The sequence below is a fragment of the Sinocyclocheilus anshuiensis genome, unplaced genomic scaffold (assembly GCF_001515605.1).
Source record: "Sinocyclocheilus anshuiensis isolate Anshui unplaced genomic scaffold, SAMN03320099.WGS_v1.1 scaffold565, whole genome shotgun sequence".
NCBI classification, from domain to species: Eukaryota; Metazoa; Chordata; class Actinopteri; order Cypriniformes; family Cyprinidae; genus Sinocyclocheilus; species Sinocyclocheilus anshuiensis.
In genome coordinates this window covers 91902-104401 of record NW_015539869.1, presented here as the reverse complement: position 1 = coordinate 104401, position 12500 = coordinate 91902, and the positions used below count along the sequence as shown (strand labels likewise).

The window sequence follows — 12500 nt, the reverse complement described above, 5'->3', positions numbered from 1 at the left end:
ATTTATATATATATATATACACACACACACACACATTTATATATATATATATACACACACACACACACATTTATATATATATATATACACACACACACACACATTTATATATATATATATACACACACACACACACATTTATATATATATATATACACACACACACACACATTTATATATATATATATACACACACACACACACATTTATATATATATATATACACACACACACACACATTTATATATATATATATACACACACACATATATATACACACACACATATATATACACACACACACATCTATACACACACACTCAGAAACAGTGTTGTTAGCATTTACTACTACTACTGTTACTAATAAAAAAATCACAAAGATAAAAAATTTAATTTATTGTAAATGTAAAATGTGTAATTTATTTCAGTTAGTCGCAGACAAAATTAACTAAAACTACATTTACTTAACTTACAAAATTACTTAACTACTAAAAATTACTAAAACTAAAACGAATTACATATATATTTAAAAATATATATTTATTTATATATATATATATATATATATTAAAAAAAGACTAAAACACCACAAAATGACTAAAATCAAAATGAAAACAGATGTAAACGCAGATGAACAATAATATACAACTGAATACTGTAATATTATTACTGTGCTTGTCTCGTCTCTTAGCCGAAGGTTTTCTACACTATAATGTACTATATTTTCAGCAGAAGCGCAAGAATCATGTACAAGACAGATAACGTTAATAAAATAATTTCAACTTAAACCAATCATTTCATGTCCATTTATCAAGTATCTCAGTAACGAGTGAAATAATGCAGTCAGCTGGTCATTATAACAGAGCTAACCCTTCAGCGACCTACAATAACAATAACCAATGAGGTGAAATTAACATGTATTGCACAAAAATACTTGACAACACAGAAAGTACCCATTGAATACTAGACTGGTTAACCCTCTCATGGCCACATAGCAGCCTGGCCCAGTTAGCGAGACGTTTGCTCAGATATTCATACATTCAGCTAATCAGATGTTTAGATACTGGGAGTCTGGTGTTTTTACTCCTCTCCGCACTGATCCGCACTGAACCAGGGGTTCGTGGAGGGCTGGAAGCCAGCGGTCCGTTACTCGGGGCGGGTTTTGGCGCGGTTCGGTGTCGGTTAGCCATTAGCATGCGCATCTGCTCACACGCGCCCAAACAGCGACTCTGTTCCGGGTTTAACTGCGACACGGGGCGGCTGGGACTCACCTGAGCTCCGGCTCATGCGCTTCTCCCATCCAGACGGCAGCTTCTCGTCGTCGGACATGATTTCAGAGTGATATCGGTTCGGCTCGGTTCTGGTGTGATGTTCCGCCACCGCTCCTGCTGCAGTGACCGGACTGACCGACAGAGGGCGACCTGCGGGTCCGAGAGCCGAGCCGAGGCGAGCCGATAGGGCGCTTTTGTCTATTCAGAAACATCAGAAATAATATTTGTCCGTTATTTCACAGAAACTATGTTTAAAATACAAACCTCGTAGCACGTCTTATTATTCTGTATACCGTTATTTAAATAATAAAAAGTCCATGTGTAGTAATCAAAACAGGATGTGATTGGTTGAGAATAGTAACAGATATCACGTGACAAATCGGGTCGACGACAGGAAACGTAAAAAAAGGTACAAAAAGTATTTGTTAAAAAAATACAATAAAAATAATATTCACAGCTGTTTTATAGATAGAAGAGGCTTTATTAATGTAACTGTCGGCGTTTACAACGTTTCAAAATATAAAAAATGGCAATCATTAAATTCAGATATCATCTAAATCAATCAAAAGTGATTAAAGCTGTTTTCAACATAATAATACTAAAGGTTTTTTGAGCAGCAAATCAGAATATTAGAATGATTTCTGAAGGATCGTGTGACTGGAGTAATGTTGCTAAAATGTAGCTTTAAAATCGCAGGAATAAATTACATTTTAAGATATATTCAAATAGAAAACAGTTATTTTAAATAGTACAATATTTCACCGTTTTTGCTGTATGTTGGATCAAATAAATGCAGGCTTGGTGAGCAGAAGAGAATTATTTATGTTAAAATTAAAAATGTTACTGTTCAAAAACTTTTAACTGGTAGTGTTGATCCCTTTTTGATTGAATAAACTGAAGTATAAATCACCTCTATATGCAGAAGTGATTTATTAACACTAAACTATTAAAATGGAACGGATGTGATAAATAACACCTGTCACGTTTTAAATAAGACATTCACGACGCCCTAAATCGATTAGCGGCACTTGCCATGGTGACCTCGCCCTACGGCGCTCTTCTTCGAGTATGATTGGAGAAACTCGCTGTCAGTCAAAGGTACGCGCCTCTGATTGGTCAATGTGAGCGGATGTTTTCTTCACGGCTCTGGTTTACGGCAAACACCTGCGAGAGAAGCGCGTCTGATTATCTGCGCGAACAAACGAGAAATCAGGTAGAAATCATACAGTTTACTGATCATTTATACATGTATTCAATACTGTTGTTTTGTTATATGTTATAGCATGTGGTGCACTTGTGTGTTTAAGTGAAACACATCGCCTTTTATGACACAGATGCTTCTGGAAGAGTTAAAGCCATCATAGCACCACTGCGATTAAAATGATAACAATAAACAGATCATCAGACATTATTTTAATATTAATTATATGAAGCAGATCAAAATAATTATGATGACATAAAGAGGTCATTGACAGAATGCAATATATACAGAATATATATATATATATATACAGAATGAAGCATATAGTCCTGAGAGTGTGCTACTTATGTTTTGTGCTCCAGGGTCACATATGATAGTCTATATGTGCTTCAAACAGTGTATATGCAATCTATGTGTCACATATCATCTATATATGCTTAATTTTTAACTCTCTCTGCACTTCATATCTCACAATCCAAATGCATCTCATATATCACATACAGTCCATATGTGCTTATGTATAGCTGCTTGGAGAATCTATATGCAGAATCCGAATATACAGAATCTGTATGCGCTTCATTTACCTTACACAACCTCTATGCCTTTAATTCACTCCGTAAACAGTCTAATATGTATTTAATACCACTTATATATGTCCTGGATATTATATAGTTTGTGCTTCATTTATCACAGTCTTCGTGTTTATTGTATTATTACTGTCTACATGCATGTGTTGCAGAGTCTATTTATGCTTACGACATTGTCCACTTTGCATAAAAACATCTATTAAATGACTAATTAGTAATTTTTATGTTATTCACATTTGCTAAACTGTCACATGTGCTATTATTTCTACACATCTGTGCCCTAATAAGTCATGCATAGTTGAATCTCAATGTAAATGATGCACAAGAGGGTGTAACCAGTTCAGTCTCTCTAGATCTGTCATGATTATGCTAGTCTTCATCTGGGGTCATGTTAGGTTGAGTTTAACAACAGCCTCTCTGTTAAAGGCCAGCTGCCTGGAGACACAGCGCTTGGTTTGTTTTGAATGGGATTTGGAGTTTATTCTTTTATTACTGGTTTTGGATGCAGATTTATGAATGGTTAATATTAGTGTGAGGTCTAGTAAAACATGAAATGGCCCGAATTGAATGAAAAACTATTTAGTTTACTCAGCTTCAAGTTGTTCCAACCTGTATATATTTCTTTCTTCTGCTGGACACAAAAGAAGATATTTTGAAGCAGGCGGGTAACCAAAGAGATTCTGGCTCCCATTTTTCCCATACTTCAGAAGTCAGTGGGGACCAGCAACTGTGTGGTTACCAACATTCTTCAAAATATCTTCTGTTATGTTTTAGTAAATTAAAAAAATAATATTAATTGAAATAAGTAATTAAATATATATTAGATAAATCTAAATAATTTATGAATACTATATTTATAATGAATAGATTCATTAAATAAAAAAGAATAATAATTTAAATGGTATAATTTGACTGGTCATGCACAAACACACAGCTCAGCGCTAGCATGAATGTCTCGAGTGTGTAAAGCTCACATGTCCACCATACTCTTAACTAGCTCATATTTTAATGGAGTGCAGAGGTAGGAGCTTATTAGGCCACTCCCTCTTTTCCACTCCGCCTACTCATAATTGTGTTTTTGGTCAGTGTAAAACACTGTCTGCAGGAGTGTGTGTGTGTGTGTGTGTGTGTGTGTGTGGGTGTGTGTGTTTGGGTGGTTGTTGAAGTGTGTGAGTGTGTTTGGGTGGTTGTTGAAGTGTGTGTGTGTGTGTGTGTGGGTGTGTGTGTTTGGGTGGTTGTTGAAGTGTGTGAGTGTGTTTGGGTGGTTGTTGAAGTGTGTGAGTGTGTTTGGGTGGTTGTTGAAGGAGGCAGCAGGTGTGCTTTGTGTTGTGTTGGTCTTAACCGTGTGTCAGTCAGGAGGACACGATTGGAGACCTGAAGAAGCTGATCGCAGCACAGACCGGCACACGGTGGGACAAGATCGTGCTCAAGAAATGGTGAGAAGAAATGCTGAGCAGAAGAGTGGAGAACACAGCAGTCGAGCATGATTATAATGTGACGTGTTTATGTGCAGGTACACCGTATTCAAGGACCACGTGTCACTGGGAGACTGTATCCTTCACACGCAACATGAAAATGTGCTCATCCTCAGGTCATCCGAGATGTAGATGAGTTTGTTTCTTCATCAGATTTGGAGAAACTTAGCATTACAGTGAATGGGTGCCGTCAGAATGAGAGTCCAAAACAGCTGATAAAAACATCACAATAATCCACAGCACTCCAGTCCATCAGTTAACATCTGGAGAAGACAAAAGCTGAAACAAATCCAGCATTAAGACGTTTTCAACTAAAATACATGTCCATAATAACGCTTCCTCCAGTGAAAACTGTCATCTCTCGCATCAAAATCCAGCCACATATTTGTTTAGAGCTGTGCTTGATCTGTGCAGATTTCTCTCCTGATTCACACCAGAACACTTTTTCACTGGAGGAAGAGTTATTATGGATTATAGACTCTATGGTATTTTAGTTGAAAACGTCTTAATGCTGGATTTGTTTCAGCTTTTGTCTTCTCCAGATGTTAAGTGATGGACTGGAGTGCTGTGGATATGTTTTATGTTTTTATCAGCTGTTTGGACTCTCAAACTCATCTTCATTTTGTATGACATGCAAATGTTTTTTTTTTTTTGGCTGAACTATTCCTTTAATTAACCTCAAACCTGTACAAACAGTGTCTGTGATGCAAAAAAGCATTTCATTGCTTAGTTATTATATATATCAGTAACCCTTCGAAATAAGGTCTAAATAACAGTTAATGAGAAACACTTGTTACCATATTTATTAATGTTTGCTAGCATTAGTTAATTAAAATACAAGAGTTCATTGTTAGTTCATGTTAGCTCGGGTCCATTCAATAACATTAACAGATACAGCTTCTGATTTTAATAGTGTATCAGTTCAAACTAACATAATTGAGATTAATCAATGCTGACTAAAGAAATAATGAACTGAAGCAGGTAACAAATGAAACCTTATTGTAAAAGTGTTACCAGTGTTATATCACATGAGTTAGTTCCTGATGTCTTGTGCTCGTGTTGAGTAAAACCGTCCCATAAGTCTGTGCGAAACATTCAGTGTATCCATTAAGAGTGTTTTTGGAGACATTTGTGCATTTATATGCGTAATCGTTCATATCCTTGACTCTGAGCATCAGATGAAATCCATGACGGCATGAACCTCGAGCTCTATTACCAGCACACACAGCAACACATTACCCCACTCACTCACTCACTCACTCACTCACTCACTCACTCACACACACACACAGCAACACATTACACCACTAACACACACTCACTCACCCACCTTACACCACTAACACACACACTCACCCACCCACTCACTCACTCACTCACTCACTCACTCACACACACACACACAGCAACACATTACACCACGCGCACACACACACACACACTCACACACACACAGCAACACATTACACCACTAACACTCACACACAGCGAGTTGCTTTCATCATGTCTCGAGGCATCAGAATATGTGTTCAGTTGAATTGTTTTGATATTGTTTGGAAATAAAACTCGTATTTATGTACAGTCAAGTCTCTGTGTTTGTTGAACAGAACAATGCTTTTCAAACCACTTTAATCAGAATCTCAAGAAAAAACAGCTCATTACATCCATACTGACGAGCTCTTCTGAACCCGTCCAACCGTTAATAGTAATCTGAATGAAATCACTCCGAGCTGGAGTCTACAGTGAAAGGATGAAATCATTCAGTTTGTCTAGTGAAGAACGCTCTGTATGTACAGGCCAGCAAACCCCGCTGATGCAGACGCTTGACTGGATTCACAGGTGAGACTGTAAACAGAGTATCGGCGTACAAGTGTGCTGTTGGGGTGATGAAGCTGTTGATTGGTCAGCAGTAATCTGAATGCTCCTCCTCCACGTAATTAGCAGGAAACAGACCCACCTACAGGAGAACGGCATACTGTCGGTACTGATTCATCATTCATGATTCACCAAACCCCAAAGACATTATTATTCAGAAAACTCATATTGTCAATGAATAAAAAATTCAGTTTGGGTCTGAACCGCTAATAAACCATCATGTGAAATTCAGCACACAAGTTTTAACACATGAATTTTAATTGGTATGATGAAGTGATTTTTTTTTATGTTTTTCTTTTACAAAATCGGTTCCAGAGGGCAAATTCTGCCCTGTAATAAAATACAAGTAAATTTATGGTGCATTTTTTTATGGAAAAGATCTGCTGAACATATTTTGTGTTTCACACAACTCAGCGTATGTTGATTTGATGTGATTTATTTAACAGCCAGATAAATGATTTACTTGATTCAATTGAGTATTTGACAGAAATGAATGGAACACATAGTATTTATGATTATTTCTAATATGTTCTCATACAAATGCCTGTCAAAATCTATATCTATCTTGTTTAGTAAGGAAGTAAATCATTTTAAATAATTGTAGTTTTTTTTTCTAATTTTAGAAGTTTATATTAAAGGGGTCATATGATTCGTGCATAGAGAAAAGACTAAAGTCTCAGACCCAAAGAGATATTAGTCCACGCCCTCCTAAAACGTCTTGTTTAAACACGCCCCCATAAATCTACATCACTGTGTGGAAAGACTTGCATAACACCGCCCAAATGTATACGCAAAGAAATAAGGTGTAACTTTTATTCTCGCTGTAGTATTGTTGTTGTGGAGATGCTGTGAGTTTCCAAATATGGTGAGGGGCATAACATTTCTGTCACACGCTTTAGGTATTCGGCCAATCACAACGCACTGGATAGCTGTCCAATCAGAGCACAGCGCGCTTTTCAGACCGATGAGTTTTTTATTATTACCGAATGGTATCACGGTCAGTACTTTTGACAACACTACATTGCATTACACCAAATACACCAAATAATGTTGTTTTTAGCATCGTCATATGACCCCTTTAAACAAATGCCTCATAATACATAAGTGTCTGGCGCAGATTTTATGGAAAAGGTAAGTCATCCATGAGTGTGAGGAAACAATGACAAGGTGATTTTTGTGTGAACTGGGACTGTAAAGTGTGAGTGTGTGTCGTACCCTGCCGTACACCTCTCCTTTCCACCAGCCGTTGTGAGCTTTCTTGGAGAGGATTTTGACGGTGTCTCCCTCCCGCAGAGAGAGCTCGGTGCGATCACGCGCAGAGAAATCATAGCGCACTTTAGCCGTGCCGTGGTAGCGCTCGCTCACACCTGCACACACACACGCAGGGTTAAGGGGGTGTGCGTGGTGTTGGATCTGTGTTCAGGCATGTGCTGTACCTGCGTGGCGTGTGCTGCTGTGCTGTGGCGCGGCGCTCTGCTCCGGCTGCTTGTACGGCGTCTGCAGTCTGGAGTCCACGTCCTTAAAACACTCTCTCAGCGAGTTCTCCTGATAGTACTGCACCAGCTCCTGCCACACACACACACACACACACACACATCACACGTTACACACTCACAGCTTTCGTTCGCTCAAATACACATGCAGCTCATGCAGAGGGACCGTTTACCCACAAATCAACATCTGTCATCATTTACTTCATCTCATATCACTACAAACCTGCGTGACCCATTCACACCAACAACTATAACGATAACTGTTGAGAAAACTGTAACAGCTGGATGATAACTGTGAGGATAACTATAACAATAACTGTAACAATACCCACAACGAAAACTGTAATGATAACTGTAAAAATACCTACAATGTTAACTGTAACAATAACTGTAAGAACAACTATAGCAATACCTAGCAATAACTGAAACAAGTACCTGCAATGATAACTGTAATAACTGTAACAATAACTGTAAAAGTACCTGCAATGGTAACTGTAACAATAACTGTAAGAACAAATATAACAATAACTGTAACAATACCTGCAACAATGACTGAAAAGATAACTGTAACAATAACTAATGATAACTGTAACAATAAGTGTAACAATACCTGCAACGATAACTGTAATAACTGTAACAATAACTGTAAAAGTACCTGCAATGATAACTGTAACAATAACTGTAACAATACCTGAAAAGATAACTGTAACAATAACTCTAATGATAACTGTAACAATAACTGTAACAATACATGCAACGATAACTGTAGTAACTGTAACAATAACTGCAACAATAACTGAAAAGATAACTGTAACAATAACTCTAATGATAACTGTAACAATAACTGTAACAATACATGCAACGATAACTGTAGTAACTGTAACAATAACTGCAACAATAACTGAAAAGATAACTGTAACAATAACTCTAATGATAACTGTAACAATAACTGTAACAATACATGCAACGATAACTGTAGTAACTGTAACAATAACTGCAACAATAACTGAAAAGATAACTGTAACAATAACTCTAATGATAACTGCAACAATAACTGTAACAATACATGCAACGATAACTGTAATAATTGTAACAATAACTGTAAAAGTACCTGCAATGATAACTGTAACAATAACTGTAACAATACCTGAAAAGATAACTGTAACAATAACTCTAATGATAACTGTAACAATACCTGCAACGATAACTGTAATAACTGTAACAATAACTGTAAAAATGCCTACAATGATAACTGTAACAATAACTGTAAGAACAACTATAACAATAACTGTAACAATACCTGCAACAATAACTCTAATGATAACTGTTAGGACAACTGTAACAACAATAACTGTAACCACAACGTATGATAACTAATGGTAACTAACAATAACTGTAACAATAACTATAACTATGAAGCTTTATTAATTGATCAAACTACAAGAGAAAGGTGAAGTTCACAACACAACTATAACAATATCAACAGAGGATATCGCTGGAATAACTTTCAGAGTGATTTTTACAGCCAACGAACGATTAAAACATTAACAGCCAATCAGAACCCATCCAAAATGAGCCTTTAAAATGGCAGACAACAAAACTGAGTGTTATAATACACAGTGTTATAGTGTGTCTGTGTTGACACTAATGTGGTTATCATTCTTGGTATGAACCGGCTGTTTAGATATTTTGAAGAACATTAGGAACTAAACAACACTGGACAAAAAAAAAAAACACAGAACATTTCTCTAAATATCTGCTGTTACGTTCTACAGAGGAAGAAAAGTCCTGCATGTTTGGAGGGACATGAGGGAGAATAAACAGTGAGTTTATGCTCGCGGGTGTGTATGAATGAGTGATGTGTGTGTGTGTGTGTGCTCTAGAGTGTGTATGAATGAGTGATGTGTGTGTGTGTGTGTGTGTGTGTGTGTGTAATAACACTCACAAAAAGTCCCTTGAAGGCTTTTTTCTCGTTGATCCTGTAGAGTCCCTCTGAGTATGTGACCTTTATGTGTCTGGTGTCCATGTTGAACCTGAGACAGAGACAGAAAGGCGTGTCACTCGAGCTCTGTTTGATTGACAGCTGTCAGTCAGTGAGTCTGAGTGTGTTCACTGTACTTGAGACTGATGGCGAATTCTCCGGCGTCTTTCTGTCGCACCAGAAACGTCCCGTCAGAGCGAGATGTCAGCAGAGTTTTAGCAAACGGCTGAACTTTACTGCAGGGAAACCAGCCGACCTCTCCGATGGTCAGATTCCTGCCCTGAAACACACACAAACACACACACACACACACGTCAGATCTATATACATGCACTATTATATACAGTACATTCATATTTATATGGATCAACACCCCATAGCAATCTGAGTCATATCCAGGATTTAACATGACAAATAAACGGCTGAAGACATGCGGAAAGGAGAAGGAGAAAGTGCAGATGCACGGAGGTTTCTCTTCTCCATTATAAACACAGATCAGAAGTCCTGCTGTAACCAAACTCACACACAAGGGAATCGAAACCGAAAGAGACTCGCTCTTCTCTTCATGCACTCATATTATCATAGTATCTACGCTTTGATGTGTTAGATGCCGTCCATCTTTTGTTTACTGCGCTGCATCATTAAAAACACGCTGAATTCTCTCCAGTAAATGTTAACCAACCCGAACCTTGCATTATTTTGTTTATATATATATATATTATATACACTAAATACATTTCTGTCAGGACCACTATCGTCAAAGTGATAGACACTTAGCATACAGTTTGGATTGGCGGTATGGTTCTGTTTTGGGCAAAACTCCCTGCGCATCCATGCAGCCTGTCATGAATGAGCAGGGAGAGCAGAAATAATAACCCCCATAGGGTAAACAGAACAGAATCTTAATGGTATTTAAGTTTAACAACATTATTCAAGATAAAGGAGTCTGATTCAACGAGGAATATCAAAAAGCCAAGTCCTGACTGTGGCAAATGGAGGAGCTGGGGATGGAGGAGGGTAATTTGCTCCTTAAAGCTGCTGAATAATACTGAATAGACCTTATATAGGAATGCTGTGATAGGCGTCATATTTCCATAGGTAGATGTGATCTGCTGAGAGTCAGCTGATGCAAGCTTGACTCACGTGGCCTGCCAGAACTAACGCTATACGCGTGATATCAGAAATCTATCTTTTATGCTGATATTCAGCTGCTCAGATGTTGGCTACTTCACAGATGAAATGGCGTCATTATGTTAACAGGGCTCGTTGAGGAGTTCTGCTGTGTCCAGAAACGCTCCTGTACCTGTGTGTGTGTGTGTGTGTGTGAGAGAGTGTGTGTGTGTGTGTGTGTTTTATTCTGAAACAACATGAAAATAAACTTCATTATATTATATTATATTATATTATATTATATTATATTATATTATATTATATTATATTATATTATATTATATTATATTATATTATATTATATTATATTATATTATATTATATTATATTATATTATATTATATTATATTATATTATATTATATTATATTATATTATATTATATTATATTATATTATATTATATTATATTATATTATATTATATTATATTATATTAATTATATTATATTATATTATATCATATCAGGGTTCCTCAATAGGCGGCCCGCGTGCTACATCTGGCCAGGGAGAGAAAAATGTTTGGCCTGCGGTAATTTCAAATAATGTGGCATGAAAATTCAAACGCAGCATCAGAAAGCGACATTAACTTGCATTGTGTCTACACCGGATGCGAATGGCGCGGCGCGACAAAATACTATAGAACCCATTATAATCAGTGATGCTGTGTACACTCGACAGTAAACTGATGCCTCGTTCTATTTATGACGGACTGACACAAAGTTCAAATGGTACGTCTGCAAGAGGTCTGTTAAAGATCTCTTGATCTGGAAAGCATCTGCTGTGTAAACATCTTTCAGATGTCAGTTTTACATACTTTCTAAATCCTAACCATCTTAAAGACATCTGATAAACGTCTATTTGACATCTGATAGGAAACGTCCAATAGACGTATTGCAGATGAGCAAACACTCTAAAAATTACATCTTGCAGATGTAAAGCAGACGTCAAATAGACGTCTCCGTGATGTGCGTGTGCTATCAGGGTGGCGAGTGTGAAGAAAAGTGGACACAGAAAATAGACCATTCAAATGTGAATGGACTGAACAGTTTTGAGTGAGTGAGTGAGTGAGTGAGTGATATCTTTGTTATGGAATACACTCGTTGGTTCTCAGTGAGTTCACAGTTTCAACGTACTAGTTTGATTTAATTTATTTTCAAGATCTGAGGTAAAACTTCTATTGTTGCTTTCACTATGGCTATAAAGATCACGCAAAATAATATTAAAACTCACATTAGACACTTTTAACATTGAATAAAGCATCCCATGTCGCTTATTGTCACGTGTCGCTGTCGCGGGTGGTTAGGACAAAAACTACATGGAAAAGATACTTTTTATCGTGTCGCGTCTGGTTGGGACAAACAGTGTCACAGTTTGATCCCCCCCAAACAAATATTAAAGCTGACAGATCTAATAATTGAATCTGCAATTAGGGAAAGTGGAGAGAAGA

The 12500-nt window shown here is 37.1% G+C and overlaps 2 protein-coding genes across 2 annotated transcripts in view; both read right to left on the bottom strand.

Annotated features, from left to right (window-relative positions):
* The window catches only part of LOC107685032 (peptidyl-prolyl cis-trans isomerase NIMA-interacting 1-like), a 6712-nt gene extending 5272 nt beyond the window's left edge, over nucleotides 1-1440 (bottom strand). Inside the window, exon 1 of the mRNA XM_016481453.1 lies at nucleotides 1272-1440. Within this exon, the coding sequence (XP_016336939.1) occupies nucleotides 1272-1329 (58 nt within the window). The 5' untranslated portion in view covers nucleotides 1330-1440. The remainder of the gene's footprint in view (nucleotides 1-1271) is intronic.
* A 4525-nt stretch (nucleotides 1441-5965) lies between these two features.
* The window catches only part of LOC107685045 (proto-oncogene vav-like), a gene marked incomplete at its 5' end in the record, with an annotated part of 37143 nt that continues 30608 nt past the window's right edge, over nucleotides 5966-12500 (bottom strand). Inside the window, 5 exons of the mRNA XM_016481482.1 lie at nucleotides 5966-6491; nucleotides 7625-7776; nucleotides 7846-7975; nucleotides 9848-9935; nucleotides 10021-10163. Of these exons, the coding sequence (XP_016336968.1) occupies nucleotides 6438-6491; nucleotides 7625-7776; nucleotides 7846-7975; nucleotides 9848-9935; nucleotides 10021-10163 (567 nt within the window). The remainder of the gene's footprint in view (nucleotides 6492-7624; nucleotides 7777-7845; nucleotides 7976-9847; nucleotides 9936-10020; nucleotides 10164-12500) is intronic.